Source organism: Anser brachyrhynchus (assembly GCF_964034855.1).
Source record: "Anser brachyrhynchus genome assembly, chromosome: 11".
Taxonomy (NCBI): domain Eukaryota; kingdom Metazoa; phylum Chordata; class Aves; order Anseriformes; family Anatidae; genus Anser; species Anser brachyrhynchus.
Genome location: NC_137706.1, coordinates 12,058,056 through 12,073,573, shown reverse-complemented (window position 1 = coordinate 12,073,573; position 15,518 = coordinate 12,058,056). Strand labels below are relative to the sequence as shown.

Sequence of the window (15,518 nt, the reverse complement as noted above, 5' to 3'; positions counted from 1 at the left end):
TACAAAAGATAAACATGAAGTCTACTAATTAAGACTCCCACTGATGTGATTGTACTTTGCATCATGGTAATATTTTATAGAGGAAAATGTATTTTGTCTGAAAGAATACGGACTGGCAAAAAAAAAGATCTATGTTAATGCTGCTTTTGTGGATGACTCAGTATATGCAGCCTTTTGGGAAAAATGGATAAACCAAACCAGCATTTGGCCTATTGTCTCAGGACACAAATCTTTCAGTAATTTAATCAAATTGCACTTAAATATATGCTTTGGTTAGACAATAATTTGGAGCATGTGCAATGCATACCACATCCCACTGCCACTTATCTTCTGGGTGATTTTAGGAATTCCAGCACTGGTTACACTTTGGACCAGGTTGGTGGAATGTCTACCAGTAAATCTTAACGTTTCCATGTAGTGCATATTTTTGTAAGAATGAAGGACTTAGTTCTCATTTACTTCAGATTCCTTTTATAGCAACCTACTTTGTTAACCTGTTTGCAAAAACATGTCATAGTTTGGGCTATATTTAGTGAAGTTAATTTATAACACACTTAGGATTGGAAGAATGGTTTTCAGCAATAGCACAGAGCAGTCAGCAGATCTTATTTGTATACTCTGCTTGAAAAAATGTGATGTTGTCTAACTTTTCTTTCCCTTATACCTGGTCAGCTGTATTACAAGGTTTAACTAGAAGAATTAGAGACTGGCCCATGACTGGACAGAAATCATACAGCCATTAATAATGATAAAGAAGGCAGAAATATTCAGTGAACATTTCTGATTTATACGTGGGAAAAAGTTGAATTAGGCTGTCCTAGTATTTGATGTTAGGTGATAATAGTGTCTACTACAATAGGTCAGGAGGATTTTGAACTGCACCCCAAGACACATTTTCAAATAAGCAGGTCCAGATAAATTTCACCCAGGAGTTTTGTCATTACTGATTGAAGAACATTTTGGATTATTAATACTTCAGTATGCCTTGGGATACAGGAGAATTTTCAGAGGATGTTCAAAGGAGTCATGTATCTGCAAACCTCCTACCCATCCCAGACTAAATAAGGGGACAGCTGGCATATGACATATATTAATAAAGAGATAAAAGGAGTATGAAGTAATGCCAGTCAACAGCAAAAATAAAAAAAAATATGCTTTGCCAAGATCACTTTGTATCTTCTGCGATGATATTGCAAGTTTGGTTAACACTGGTAATAATGCTGGTGTAATAAACCTCAGCAGAACGTTTAGTATTGTTCTGATGAGATTTTGATTAAGAAATGACTACCAATAAAATGCAAAACATGGAACATACTAAATTGATTGCAAGCTAATTGATAGCAGAAATACCTGTAGATAGCTCTATTTTTATGATTTAAGACGTTTGGAGAAAAGAATTAGGCAGGACTTTTAGTATGCACAACAGAATGCTGTGATAAAAATCTGTTAGGTACACATGTATCACTTGACAAAAATGCTGTGAAGATCTCCATATCCAAAAAACTCCAGTCACATGTTTTTTTTAAGTTAACGTCTGTGTGTCTTAGAAATTAAGATTTCAGTTTCATCTGTTACCTGAAGTTGATCTTGATGAAGTCTCATAGGACCAAACTGCACATCTGTTACTGGCGCCTAGAAAAAATAAAAGGGAATCTTCTTAACACATACATACCTGTTACAGAAGACATTTTTTATTTACCACTGTCACACAGATATATTGCTGTCATTATGTGGCTGCTTCTTCTTGACTGTCTTGTTCTGCTTTTGTAAATTTATATGCTGAGCTGTGTTAACACGGTTACGAATCAACAAACTATTCTCCAAATCATTTTTAATTCTTATTTTAAACATAGTAATGGATTAGTCATGAAAGTTTTGTAGACAGATTATGTTTTATCATCTGTATCACACCAGCTGTTCTGCAGAATATGGAAGTGTTTTAAAAGCTGCTTTAAAAAAAAAAAGTATAAAAAAGCATCAAATATACAGGAGAAAGGCAGAAAAACATTGCTCTTACAATTTCACATGTAACAGGTGCCCAAAAGTAATACAAAACAACATAAATTTAATTTCTACACAGGTGCTGTGCTTCATGCCCTCCGTCCTGCCCAGCCCACCCAGGGAAGGTGTCAGGATGCAGACATTTGTACTTCATGTTGCATGCATTCAACTTGACTTTCAAAAGCCCTGTAAAAATGCTGTTGCAGTATGCCCTACTTTCTGCATGCCAGTGATTTCCACATTAGATACTGCTCAAGTAATGCAGGCAAACAGTTTTGCTTAGGATGCAAGAACTGATCTGGGATCTTTCCTTCTCATGTGTCTCTTCAAGCTACAGAGGTGAACAGCCGCGAGTGCTTTTTATCGCAGCAGTTCTCTGACACAAGCCATCGTTAGGTACCATTGGCTGGACTGCAAGCTTGAACATGAACAACTTTCCAAGGGGGTTGGAACAGACTTTGTAAAGCAGTCAAACACATAAATAGACTGGAGACTCTAATAAGATTGTGTAGGTTGGATTCTTTGGGAACTCCCGCTAGGCAAATAACTGCACCTTCGTGTACTTAAGTAGTTTTCATCTTGTCTGAGAAATGAAAACTAGAAATTAGGAATAACAGTGCTCCTGATTCAAAAAAGGGAAACAGTGTCCACCCAATGGCCCTTGGAGTTGCACAGACTCTTCAAAGATAACTGAAGTAAAAAAGCAGGAGAAAATTACTGTTAGCAATGCAGGAAACGGAAGACCTCTCCAGGTTTAGATGTACAAAGAAAAGATCTGTTGAGCACAAAGGTGTAATTTTTACATTCGTTGCTCTTCAAAATGAAACCACACTTGAAGATCAGATTTATTGCTTTGCACTCTAGAATTTTTCCAATAAGTAATTTTGAAGAATTGTCACCACATGCCACAGAAAAAAATCTTCTTGAATTACACGCTCTATTCTTTCTCTGACCTTATTGCTCCATTGCTCAGCCCTCGAATTTTCTTATCTGTGATTTTATTTATTTGTCAACTTGGAAATCATCAGGGTAACATTAAAAGAGCAAGAAACACGAATCAAAGAAAAAGGGCAATGTAACACCTGCAAAACCAAGCCAGGAACCAGCGTTTGCCTGCGTTATTTAAAAGGGCCCCAAAAAGCTGACTTTAAAATGACACAGGGGGGCTTCAGATTTACTCTCAGCCATTCTCAATCAGACTGGCTTAGTTTAAATACTCTCTCTCTGATCAGTTTTTCTAATTTTAAGACCCCAAATCTCTCCTCAGTTGGAAAAAATCACACTGCTTTATTCTCCCTTGTGGTCCATCATCCAATTATTGCAAATCTGCACCAGAAAAAACAGAAAATGCTTTTGCTGACAATGCACAGAGCAGGAGGGAATCCAACCCTTTTTACCACAGCGTTACTGGTTTTGCAGCACTGACAGCAGTAACGATTTGTTCTCAGTCAGTGAGATCAGCAGGAATGTCTGAAGAATACAGAGGGAGCGTATCTATTGAATAAGAGATGCCTTTTTACAGCCACTTCTCTGACCATAACCACACTCTAAATTAAATTTTGGAATATTTATTTTGTACTCTCCAGCTGCCAGCAGAAAGCAGCAAGTGTTTTCAATTCCACTGAGAGCTGTAAGGACCAGACCCAGAGCTGAATTTTACTGCAGTCTGGGGGTATTTAAACCCCAGGTATCAGAGCAGGGCACCCTCACGCTCTCAAGTCCTAGTCCAAGGGAAGAGATGAGATAAACACAGCATTGCCAGTTCTTGCTTTTCTTGTTTCTTTCTTTTGAAGTGATTGTGACTGACTGTTCATCAAAGCACTTAGAGGACAGGTGATCTGACCCAGCACAGACCTGAGCATCACCTGCTCCCACCGCAGCCATGCATCACTCAGCAGCACCGCACCCAAGGTGCTGAGTTTAGAGCAGGTACCGCCGTGCTCTGCTGGCACCCCCTGTGCAGCCTCGGACATGTGCCCTGTGTCCATCCCACTGCCTGCTTGTACAGATGAGCTCCCTTAAGCAGCCATGTCATGTGTAGCTGTGATTAGAGAAGTGCGCACACGTGCAGGCAAATCCTGCTCAGACCCAACACAAAACCAAGTTCCATGAAGCCACGCTACAAGGTTTATTCTGCAGGGAGTTCACAGAGCCTGGAAAACACTTCTAGGCCAGCAACCTGTGGCCATTCCTACACTGAAAATGTCCATGTATGCACCACTGGAGCTTAAGTTACAAGCACTGCCCAAGTGAGAAACTGCCTTGTTACACGTTAACTTGCTGTCCTGAGTAGAAGAAAAACCCTGCTCTGCATCTCAGCTGGAAAATTTTGGTGAACTCCAGTTAATTCTTAATCCTGTTGAAATCTGTTCAAATACCTTGATTAATCATTTCAGCTTTTTTGTATGCTGCTGGTAGCGCTGAGAAGCACCATGCTGATTAAGTGCTGTGTCAAAAAATCAAGGCTTCAGCAAGGATTAGATGAAACTCAAATATTGGTGAGCAAAATGAGCTTTTTAAGTACAAGCTCATAACAAAAGCAAACCCAGCCAAAGCTCACACATATTGTAACAGCACAAACACATCTTTATTCACTCACACATTTTACTACTTCTTCCTTGAACTTTCCTGCTTGAAAAAGAAAGACCTAAGTACGTTTTCAGATTGGCAGACATGACTTATGCACATGACAGCCCTCCAGGCATGCACAAATCTGTCAGAAAGTGCATGAGAAGGCAGAGGTACAGCCAGTCATAGGTTCTTGGAGCTGAGACTGAGCTGGGCTGCTCACAAAAGAGCCGCTGATGCAAACTTCATGAGTAACTAGAGCAGACGTGAATGTGGCAGGAACCAACTCCAGGCCACTTCAGTACCCTGACTACCAGCACAGGTCTTTTGAAAATCCTTCCCTGGCCAAACAGCCTTAGAGGCCAGCCTGTAACTTGGAGCCAGGGACCAACTCAGAGGGTCATGCTACAGACTTCTGACAGCTTTCGGAGCACAGCCTGCTCTCTTTGCAGCTCCACCTTCAAGCCATCCAAGGGCTCTGGCTGGTGCTAGAGCTCTTGGTCACAGTGACATCTAAATGCTTGAGTAGTTTCTAACTAACTAATTCTCAAGCTTCTGAAAACCAAACCTTTTTGGCTTCATCTGTGCTTACTGCAACAACAACTGCAGCTCAGTTCCTCTAGATCTGGGGAGAGAGAGATGCCTGTAATAGCAGGCTGCAGGTCAGCAACTACTAGTTAGCTTTAATTGCAGACAGCAGCTCAGCTACTGCAGCATCACATTTTACACCCTCTGCTTAGAGAGAGCAGATAATCAACTCCAGCCTACTTTACATGCTTACACACAGGAATTGCAGCCATTTCACATTCTCTGACCTGCTGGCTAGCACTTGTTTACCCCCAGATTTTTCTTATTTAAACACTGTATTTTAAGTCTGTCAAACCAGACCAGGCCCTGCACAAGGTGAGATCTGTCCCAAGACAGCAGCAGCAGCCATAAGCACAATACCTGTCGATGGGGAGGTCGTTCTGCTGAGTGCCACACGCAGCTCAGCGCTGCCTACAAACTGTCTGCATGTTGTAGCAGCTAAATTGAAAACACTGCAATTGCTCATAGAAATATTTCATGTTTCCAATGTCCAGAGATAAGAGCATGTTTGGTAAACAAAAACAACTGAAATAAGCTTAAAAATACAGACCCAAACAACTGTGACTGATCTGATTAAAGTACAACGAACTCGACATTGACCTTATATAACCCGGTAAAGTACTTCTCACCATGAGTCATTCACATTTTACCAGAACAGAATCTACAGGAACGCTCTGGTCATGGTTGCTGGTGTTTTGCTTTGTTTTTTCTTTTCTTCCTACATCTAGAAAAACCTTAAATGAGTTTGCCCAGTGAATAAATGTACTAAGGAATAAAGGGTAGAAATAAAGCCAGCTTGATCCACACACTCCCTATGGTGATAAACTGCCTGGTTGGAGCGTGGGACACATCAAAGCAGCCTGCATTCCACAGGTCTCATATCTTGGCTTTCTCCAAAATGCCTCTCCTACCATTACCAATTGGAGAGGAGAGCAAACCTAAAAGGGCAGAGTCAGCCCTCCAAAATCCCTTTGGCCATTAACTCCCATACAGTACTCCTGCTCTGGTGGGGCAAACACATTCCTTCTTCAGGGTGATTTCCTTAAGTCACTTTTTTATGAAGTTTTTGTGGGATGTTTTAAAGCAGAGCCGTGGGCAGCCCGAGGTAACCCTTGTCAGAGCCAGCACCACTTACTGGGCTGTCACGGGGAGCTGCAGGGACACTTGCTGAAATCCTCCTCTATGACCCACAACCGCTCCAGCACTTCCCACCTACTGCAGATGGGGCTGCGCAGGTGACAGGCGTGACTTTTCGTCTGGGCATGTCATCGCCACATGCAGCCCTTGCCTCCTGCTAGCATCCCTCCCCGAAGGGCAGCTGGAAGTCCTTCTGCTCCTGCTGCTTTTCTCGCCTTATCCAGGTTAGAGATTGAGGGAGAAGATGCGAAAGCTTGTGTTTCTGCAACTGACTTGAACAAAGAAGTGACAGAAACTTCTGCTGAATGGATTGCAGATGGAAACTGCTGCTGCACAGCTGACATCTAGGTTTAGAAAGCAGACAATGAGAAGTGAATTCCCGTCAGCAGTTTAATACCAAGTAACTGCCTGTTCAAATAAAGACTTCAACCTTAAAGCTCTGACTCATTATAATGTATAACACAGATAACTACGATGATAAGATACAAGACTCCATCACTGGTCTTAATGGACTACTGCCAGAAAAATTCATCATTTTAGATCAATATTTTAACACATCATAAAAATATATTTTATTTAGTTTTAAAATATATACTTAAGCTTTGTACATACACTAGGTGTGTGATATAAATCAGCATGACTTGACTCACTGAAGCAAGATTTGACAGTCTTGATCATAAAAACATGCTCGGAGCATTAGGACTGTTAACATAATCTGAATTTTGATTACTCGAAGAAATAAAAAAGGATTAATTTTACAAAGGAAAAGGTATCCTTTTTCTCAACCTGCTGTGCTAAGCAAAGATTTATCACCCCAGAGAATGAAAGTTCAAGTAAACTCACAGATTTAGACCATATCTCGAACTTTAACTGACTTGGGATCCATTAGTGGCAAAAATTGGAAGTCTACGTGATAATATCCTTTCTCAAAAACTTTAGCCAAGAACTCTTAGATGCTGAAAGACAGAAAGCAGCCCACTGGATATCAGCTGACACGACTGAGCCCAGGACGTTTTGTAAGTCTTCATCACTTTCTGAAATATATAGATATTAATCCAATTCATGATCATTTACCTACGTCTTTCTCACTGGAAATCTACCTAAGTAGAGAATTTAAGCCTTAGCTTCCTATTTTCCATGCACACTCTGCTAAACACTTAACATCACTGCTCTAATGCTCCTCGCAGACCTTGACAGCATTGTTTTGTTACAACAGTTGGCATCAGTGCAAGTTATATACAATGCTAGCTGAGCAAATCTTCCTAATTGTTTACAGCATAAAATGAGTTTTATAGTCCATGGGTTGGATTCCAACGTAATTGAAAATTCAGAGTAATTCCACCAAACACAAGGAGAATATGTTGGATTTACTTCAGTGTAAAGGAAGTGAGAGTCTGGCCCCATAGAGTTTGCTGTTTGGAGGCCACAACGGTTAGAATGAAGAATAGGAGGGAACAAAGCATCCAAGGTTATCTGCCTTTGCTCAACAGATTCAAGGACAGAGGTAAGCCAGGCTCTTAAAGACCCGGAGCTGTACGTAGTCAGCTTATTCTTTGCTGAAATACAGAGACAGAGTTCTGAAAGGCAACTACAATCTACCAAAACCGCTGTTCAACCTAAATGAAACCTGTTAATTCCAGCCCTTGATGTTTTTTCCTATTTTTGTTTCATAAAAGATGTAGACAAATGTCACAGAGTCACTAATTTACATAATGTAGCATTCTGACTCAGTGCAATTTGCTTTGATAAAATCTAGCATTTACATTAATCTAAATCTGGTTCCCACTGATGCATCTCTGTCAATAAAACAATACAGATTTATATCTGTATTTCAGGGTCTGAAGATCACCTGAGGTTCTGGTCTGATGCCTTTTTTTTTTTTTTAATCTATTTTCAGTTTTATATTAATTCCTGAAAGAATTGTTTATGATGCTGCCATTTAATGATACAATAGCCAACGTAAGTGATGAGATAACACACCCTCTGTTCTCTTAATCCGCTTCTGAAGTTTTAGTAAGAGTTGTGAATCAGTTTTACATAAGTTAGCTCTTGGGAGCCAAACTCTGGCCCCTGATTCACATGATTAGGAACAGAGAATTTGGAGAGCTTGCAGTTTTGTGAGAAGCTTTATTGAGCGTAGAGAGTTGCCAAACTCTCCAGCCAGCCTGCTGACCGTATCAGCCATGATACCCACACTCAGTCCTGAGCTCCTGATGACACCTTCACCACTCCTAAAATCCACCCCTGTTCCAACCAACAGTCTGGAGGTGAGCTTGAGGTTCTCCCAGGTCCCAAGAAAAAGTTAAGAAGGAGATAGTTACAGGAAGCTGGGACTCGTATATCAGGACAAAGCACTAAACATTGTGACTACTCTAACATCACCAGGGCATCGAGCCACTGGAGCTCCTTGAGACTTCACCTTCTCCAGAGATCTGAATCAAGGTTTAATTGTGAACACCCTGACAGAGGCCCCTGAAAGAATAACACATGCCTACTTAAAGTCAGTACGACCAACTGCCTGTCAGTTCTGGAAAGTACTGTGATTTTGGCTGTTGGTCTTGTTGCAAAAGAAGCCTCAACATTTTTGGTGAAACAGCCCCACCCGGGAGAGGCAAGGCTGAGGGGAACACTTCTGATGTTTGGCTGTGCCCTGCTTCTCTGCGGTCTACAAATGCCAGCCATGATTATATATGTTTGTTTGTTTGTTTGTTTGCATTCTGGATCTAATTCGCCACTGCCTTTCTTCAGTGTTAGCCCAAATGCAGTAAGTAAGGCTAAATTAGAACAAAACTTGAGTAATACTGTCATGAAATCAGCCTTGCTGCCTTCTGGCACACTTTAGACACAACTGAGAACTCTTGTTTTGTGCCTTTTATAAAATCTCCCTTTACTCGTTATAAGAAATTACTATTGCCACGCTGCAAGCATGACACTATCAGAAGTGAATCATTCCATTACTTTGGGGAAAAATTAATGATGCTGTCCAAAAGGGACTTTTATTCTTGTTTGCAATGTGGTAAGGCCTGGGTGGCCTCTGGCCCAGACCAGTGGCCCACTGTGGTAAACTTCGTACAGTTACAAACAAAAAAGCAGCCAGTAATCTCTACCATTGTTAAAGGTCAGAACTTTAACACAGAACATGGCAACAACTCTGGGGACTGCTTCAGCTTTTGCAGGATATTTAAATCAGAACTTAAACGTCGTTATCGCTTAGCAGGCCTACAGCACTATTACACAGATCTCAAACCTGCACAGAGGCCGGAAACCATCAGTGTTTCCATTTTTACATGCAGAGGACAGGAGACACTGAGAAAGAGCCTCAGCCCACCCCAGGCCCGGGCCTGCTGCCCCCCTCTGCGTGGCCTCAGGTCGCCCTGCATCCTTGCCAACAGGCAGAACGAGGCACCGCTGACACTGGCACCACCAGACAATACCTGGTATCAGGAAAACACCCACTGACTTCCAAAATCCAAAATGATAGTTTCTGATACTTCAAACACCATTTGGGTTATGACTCGGTAGCCCCAGTATTCCTGTAGGTTTTTAAGGCAACTAGATACAACGCTAGCAAGGTGGCCATGCAAATCTCATGTTAATGTACTTAAGATTCCTCACCCTTAATGTACCACATATAAAAAGGGACTGAATAAATCACAGTCAAGGAAGAAAAAGAAAGAAATCTATTCATGAATCTACAACACTTTTTCTACCCAAAGAGAACGATGTTGAATGGAAACCAGATCTTACACCAAAAGCTATTCAAATACAGCAGGTTGTATTTGCTGTAGCATCTATCCAATCCAGAGATCTTTTATAGATCTGCATGATATGCACAAGTACATTAGACTTGATGTCATCTTTTTTTTTTTTTTTTTTTTTGCATTAGAATATGAAAAATGTGAATTGTGTGCTCCATAACAACCCCGGAGATGAGAATACCCTGGTCTGTGCCCCATGGTCATCATTTGCCTCATCATCAAATGCCTTTATGACCAACTAGCACTGAGTTCAAAATGCCCTAAACATTCACCATCTTACAATCTGAGATGGCTCGCTGGGGTCTTCACTCAGGCTCCCCGCTTTCTGACTGAAAGTTCTTCAGGAAGTTCTCCATAAAGGCCACATACGCACAAACCTTTGCCTGGAGGCTGTGAGCTTGCCCTGCATTGGATCCCTGGAATGCTCACTCAACTATAGCCAAATATTTCAGTGTGGTAAGGCCATGCTGTAAAGCATTTGTACTTATATCCTGGCGCTAAAGAGAAAAACAGCGGCTTAAATGACCTGGCTTGTACTTTAGAAGAAATTTTTAAACCCTGTAATAATGGTTTGCTATACATAGGTTGCAGAAATGGATGCCTTTATCAAGGCAAAAAAAGTAGTAAGAACATTTTCAGCTGTTCAAAGCCTAACATGGTTTTTAAGCATATATCTTTTTGGAGAGTTCAGCTTAAGAATGTGCAACATGCAGAAAGTGAATTGCTTCAGATAAGAAAAGAGGACATCTACAAGGTATTAGCACCTAGCTCTATGTTTAATTTGTTTTTAACAAAATTCAACTGTCAGATTGAATACCCAGCACTCCAGAGAGAACATGTCCTCCAAAGGCAGATATCCTTGGTATTTTGGGGTTACCTCTCTGGGAAGCTACCTTGCGGCAGCTGAGCAGCATGTGTGGGTGGATGTCAGACCTCTGGAGCTACCCCCAGCAGCTATCCCCTTGTACCCCAACAACTCAAAGACTGCTCTCTTTTCCCTTCTGCAGTCAGGACCAGCCTCGCTCAATCTCACAAAATGTTTTAAAGGCAGCCCCGTAAAAACGTGCATCTAGAAATTCCCAGAGGCTCAGAGGCCTACTTCCTTGCCTCTTTACCCCTCACCTGACACAAGTCTGGCTGCTCCCCTGGCAGGGAGAGCTGTAACGAAGCTCTGGGGACAAGCTAGTCCCTTACACACTGCTGTCTATGTAAGTGGCATGGATATTACAGTTTCAGTGTGCTATCCTCTCACATCTATTGGCAGAAATAACCTCTACACAAATGTAAGAACTAGAGACTGAAAAGAAAACGGTCTTCAAGTCTTGTGGTCTTAAAGAAATTTCTTAAAGAAATTGGTCTTAAAGTCAAGACAAACGATCAGCCAAGACAAAACCAAAGCATTAAATATGTTGGGGTTTGCAAACAAATAAATCCAGCATTGGCTTTCCCAACATCTTTGTCTAACTCAAAAAGATCTCATTCACCTACTGCTGCCTCAGGTGTATTCATGTTGCAGGCCAGCTGCAACATTAATATTTTCCATCCCCACAGTTGTGCAGACGCTTTCATACAAATACTACATTCTTTAGACCCAGAGGGAAATTCTTGCTGCCTGCACTTTCGCAGTTGAGCTGCACAGCACTCTGGGAGACTTAAATACGGCACAGTAGTTCTATTGTTTAATAACATTAAAACTGCTTGTTCTCTTGTGATTCTGCAGAAGCCAAAAGATCCTGGAGTGTAGCAGTAAGCGCTAATCTGTTCTATACCTATCAACCAGTTTTCTTCTTCCTAGTGGCTCCCACTTGTTGGTTTTATTTTAGAGATGACTACAGACACATCAGGATACAATAGATCTCCACCACTGTCACTGTGAGGTTTATGTTTCTCTTTACACATATGAATTTCATTGGCATTTTTCATTGAACCATCTGGATTTAAACAGACTCAGCTGACTAAGAGGAAATTCCAGTTTATCAGGAAGATTTCCAATTGCTGTTTCTTTATGTCAAACAAACCTTTCATGCCTTTATCTACCAACACTGTAATTGCCACAAACAGACCAAGTAAAGCAAGAAAGTACAGTACAAAAATAGCATAAACCTGTCAGTGGATCTGCTAGACTTTCAAGAAGATCTCTGTTTTGTCCTAAGCCTCCACTTGTTGAGGAACAAACTTGCTTTTTGTTGTCATTAACAACCCACCGTTCACACTGACATGGTGGAAGCCATGCAGCCCCAACAAATTTAAAGTCAGAGCAAAACCACATCACACAAAGAACACAGGTAAAATCACACATGCAACAGGCTGACAGCACATCCTGCCTTCTGGGAATCTGGGCGTTCTCAGTTACACGACTTAAATTTCCTCATTGAAAGGCATACCTGAAATTTGAAATTGTGGGAAAGGACAGTTCAGGCTCTACTGACCATAATTTTTTCTATTTGCTGCCAGCCATTATCATAAAAAAATACATCTCCCAAGCACCGTCAAACAGCCTGCAACAAACTTCTGTCAGATCACAGGTAGCAGGTTGAGATTACCCCTCCTGACTGGCTGAGATCCGCACGCAAGCCTGTGTAACTGCTAGCTTATCTCCCAGATCTCCAGTGCTGGCCTAGAGCTCACCTTGGGGGCCATGCAAACACGTGCCCCCGGTGTCCAGCAGATCCACAGACACCCGTGCTTCCAGAGTGCCCATGTAGCCCATGTAGCACTCTGGAAGCACGGGTGTCTGTGGATCTGCTGGACACCGGGGGCACGTGTTTGCATGGCCCCCAAGGTGAGCTCTACCCACCTCCAGCAAGCACCAAGGCACTTGTGCTCTGTGCAGCATCCTGCCTGGGACTGTTCTCAGCGACAGCAGACACAGGCTCTAGATTTCACAGTCAGAGTAATGACAAAGTCAGTGGGGCAGAGACCAGTATAATGAAGAGAAATGTCCAATAATGATAGTAAACATTTCTGTATTTTTGTTTATTGAATCAAGGTTTGCCAAGCTGAATGCAACTGTCTATTAATAATTGAGAAAACTACAAGAGATGTTCTTGGCACTGAAACCTTTTCTAAATAGAAAACGTTCTGTCCAATATAGGACAGAAAACTTGAGACTGCAGGCATGTTCAAGGTATCTTTTAAATGTAACACTAGGAAATTCACAGTAGTGTGTCCTTTTTTCACTCTTCAGCATTAATTTTGCTTGTTCACACCAATGACTACTCCAACAGGTTAACTCCAGGTTTTATATGGAAGAAAACAGAAAAATGTATTTATGACTGCTGGGGATCCTTTCTTTCTTTTGACCACTAGGAACTTTACCAGCTGAGGGGACGAGTGACTGCTTTCCTCTAATACAGATGCCTCTTCATTTCTGAGGACCTACCGGGTAGCCTGAAACCTGACACGGGCCTTGTACTTGTGCCTGGTTCAGTAACACACAGTGCTTCTGCCAGCCCACAGGGCTCGTTGGGTATTACAGGCTCAGTAGATGGGATCACTTTTTTTTTTTTAATTAAGTACAGTAGAACCTTTTTACAGTTATGCCAATCTAAACTTTGCATGTCTTTACTGAAGTGTTTTTTTCATTATAATCAGAATTACAATTAGGCAAAATTGGATGCAGCAAAAACACTTTTCATTCTGGTTCTGCTGTAAACAGAATTTCACTATCTAGATTTGTGGTAGGTACACTCCAGCACTCCATTTTATTTAACTAAAAACAATGTTTAAAAAATTTAACTGTATTACTACTTTTGCTACAAAGCAATCTCCACACGTTCTGCCTACGAGTAACTTTTCCTTTCCAAATGAACTGTTGGATATACCAAAGGTGACACTGCTGGTATAAAATGAGTTAGTATGGAGCATGCTTTTCCCTCTAGAAATGCCTAAGCGACCAATATGTTACCACCTCCCTTGAAGTTGCACAGGACCAAAGCTGTGGCTACAGAGCAGAGCAGCCTCCCATGGGGCAGCTCCCTTTTAATCAATGACCCTTAAAGCTGCCCCTGTAGTCGATGACTGACAAACAAATTCAGCTAGGTGTCAGATATCCAACAAGGTAAAGTCTTGCTCACAGTGAAGTTTGTTGACTACACTACTGTTGGAAATACTCACTCTGGGTATAATATTTGTATTTCTCAAAGTACAAGAGCTGTAATTGTACAAATAATAATATATAGATGTTGAATAGCCTTACATAAATTGTTTCTTCTGTTTAACCTTGAGATTTCTAGGGAAGAGGGACAGCATTTGGAGATACCCACATCAGATCCTTTCGTGTGTTACAGGACGGCAGTGAAGCTTTCAGAGAGCATTGCTGCAGCGCCAGATTTTCAAGGAAAGGTCTGCAACACGCAGGAAGAAGAGCACAGGCCAAGACAGAAGGTGAAAAAACACTGAATAATCTATAACGTAAACACATGCATTGACTGCACAGGTAGCTCGCAAACTAAACAGATGCACAGCTAACTGCACTGTAAAATCACTACCACTTAAGAGCAGAGAGCTAGAGGTGGATAAGAGGCACAGCTGGTCAAGCAGATATGGGCCCTTCACGTGCCATTTGGACAGCCAATTTAAAATGCCCTAGGATGTAGCTAGGAGGTCTGGAATCTTTCAGAGTTTTTTTCCCCTCAGGTTACAGGTCCTCGTGCCCTGGAGCAGGCCCTTGCAGCAGCTGCGGAAGAGCTGGGCTCCTCTGCCACATGCCACTGAGCTCCATGCAGCATCACGTAGCGGCATCCTCATTTCATTTGTTTAACAACAATGAATTAGGAGAAGGAGCCCTCTGAAAGAAAGAAGCTCCACGTGGTCCTTATTTACCAGAATGGTGTCAACTTGTACAAAAAAAGGTGATGAGTTGTAAGGAAAACTGGCAGCCGTCCAAAGACAATCTCCCTTCAGATACAAATTCTGGCATCTGACAAGATGGAAGCTCGTTTAATCTATTCTGCAACTGTCCAAATATGTTTCCACCCTGGTCATTCTTTCTTTCTCACTCTGGTAATTTTTCTAAGAAAGTATGCTTGGGCCTAGGCGTTCTGTTGCGAGTGAGAGCGCTTCATGCCAAAGAACAAACAAGAGAAAAGAGACATTAAAGTCCTGTCTGGCGACACCATTAACAAGTTCACAGTCACCATTTCCTTCTTCCTCCCCTGCACCAAGTGTTTCTTCCCAGACAGTGATCCAGACTGCTGATAGCTCTGGCAGGGAGCTTTTACCAGAAATTTTAGCAGGAAATGTTAATTTGCAAGCCTCGGTGTCCTCCCTCAGGGAAGAGGGACGTTACATCTGCAGAGCCCAACTGCGGGGACGCAGAGCTCCTCTGACCTGCCTGCGACGTGCGAGAGAGAAACTTCTGCGTGGCTCTAGCAAAGCTGAGTAAAAAACCAACTGCACTCATTTGTTTTCTTTTTCCTTTTTCCCCCAAGCAATGAAATACTAGAAGAATGTCCAATGCACACA

At 41.8% G+C, this 15,518-nt stretch overlaps 1 protein-coding gene across 2 annotated transcripts in view; it reads right to left on the bottom strand.

The window, feature by feature from the left end:
• The window catches only part of PDE8A (phosphodiesterase 8A), a 130,072-nt gene that overhangs the window by 36,865 nt on the left and 77,689 nt on the right, over positions 1–15,518 (bottom strand). For both annotated transcript variants that reach the window (XM_080607613.1, XM_080607614.1), the window contains exon 2: positions 1,576–1,632. In XM_080607613.1, coding sequence (XP_080463739.1) covers positions 1,576–1,632 — 57 coding nt within the window. The remainder of the gene's footprint in view (positions 1–1,575; positions 1,633–15,518) is intronic.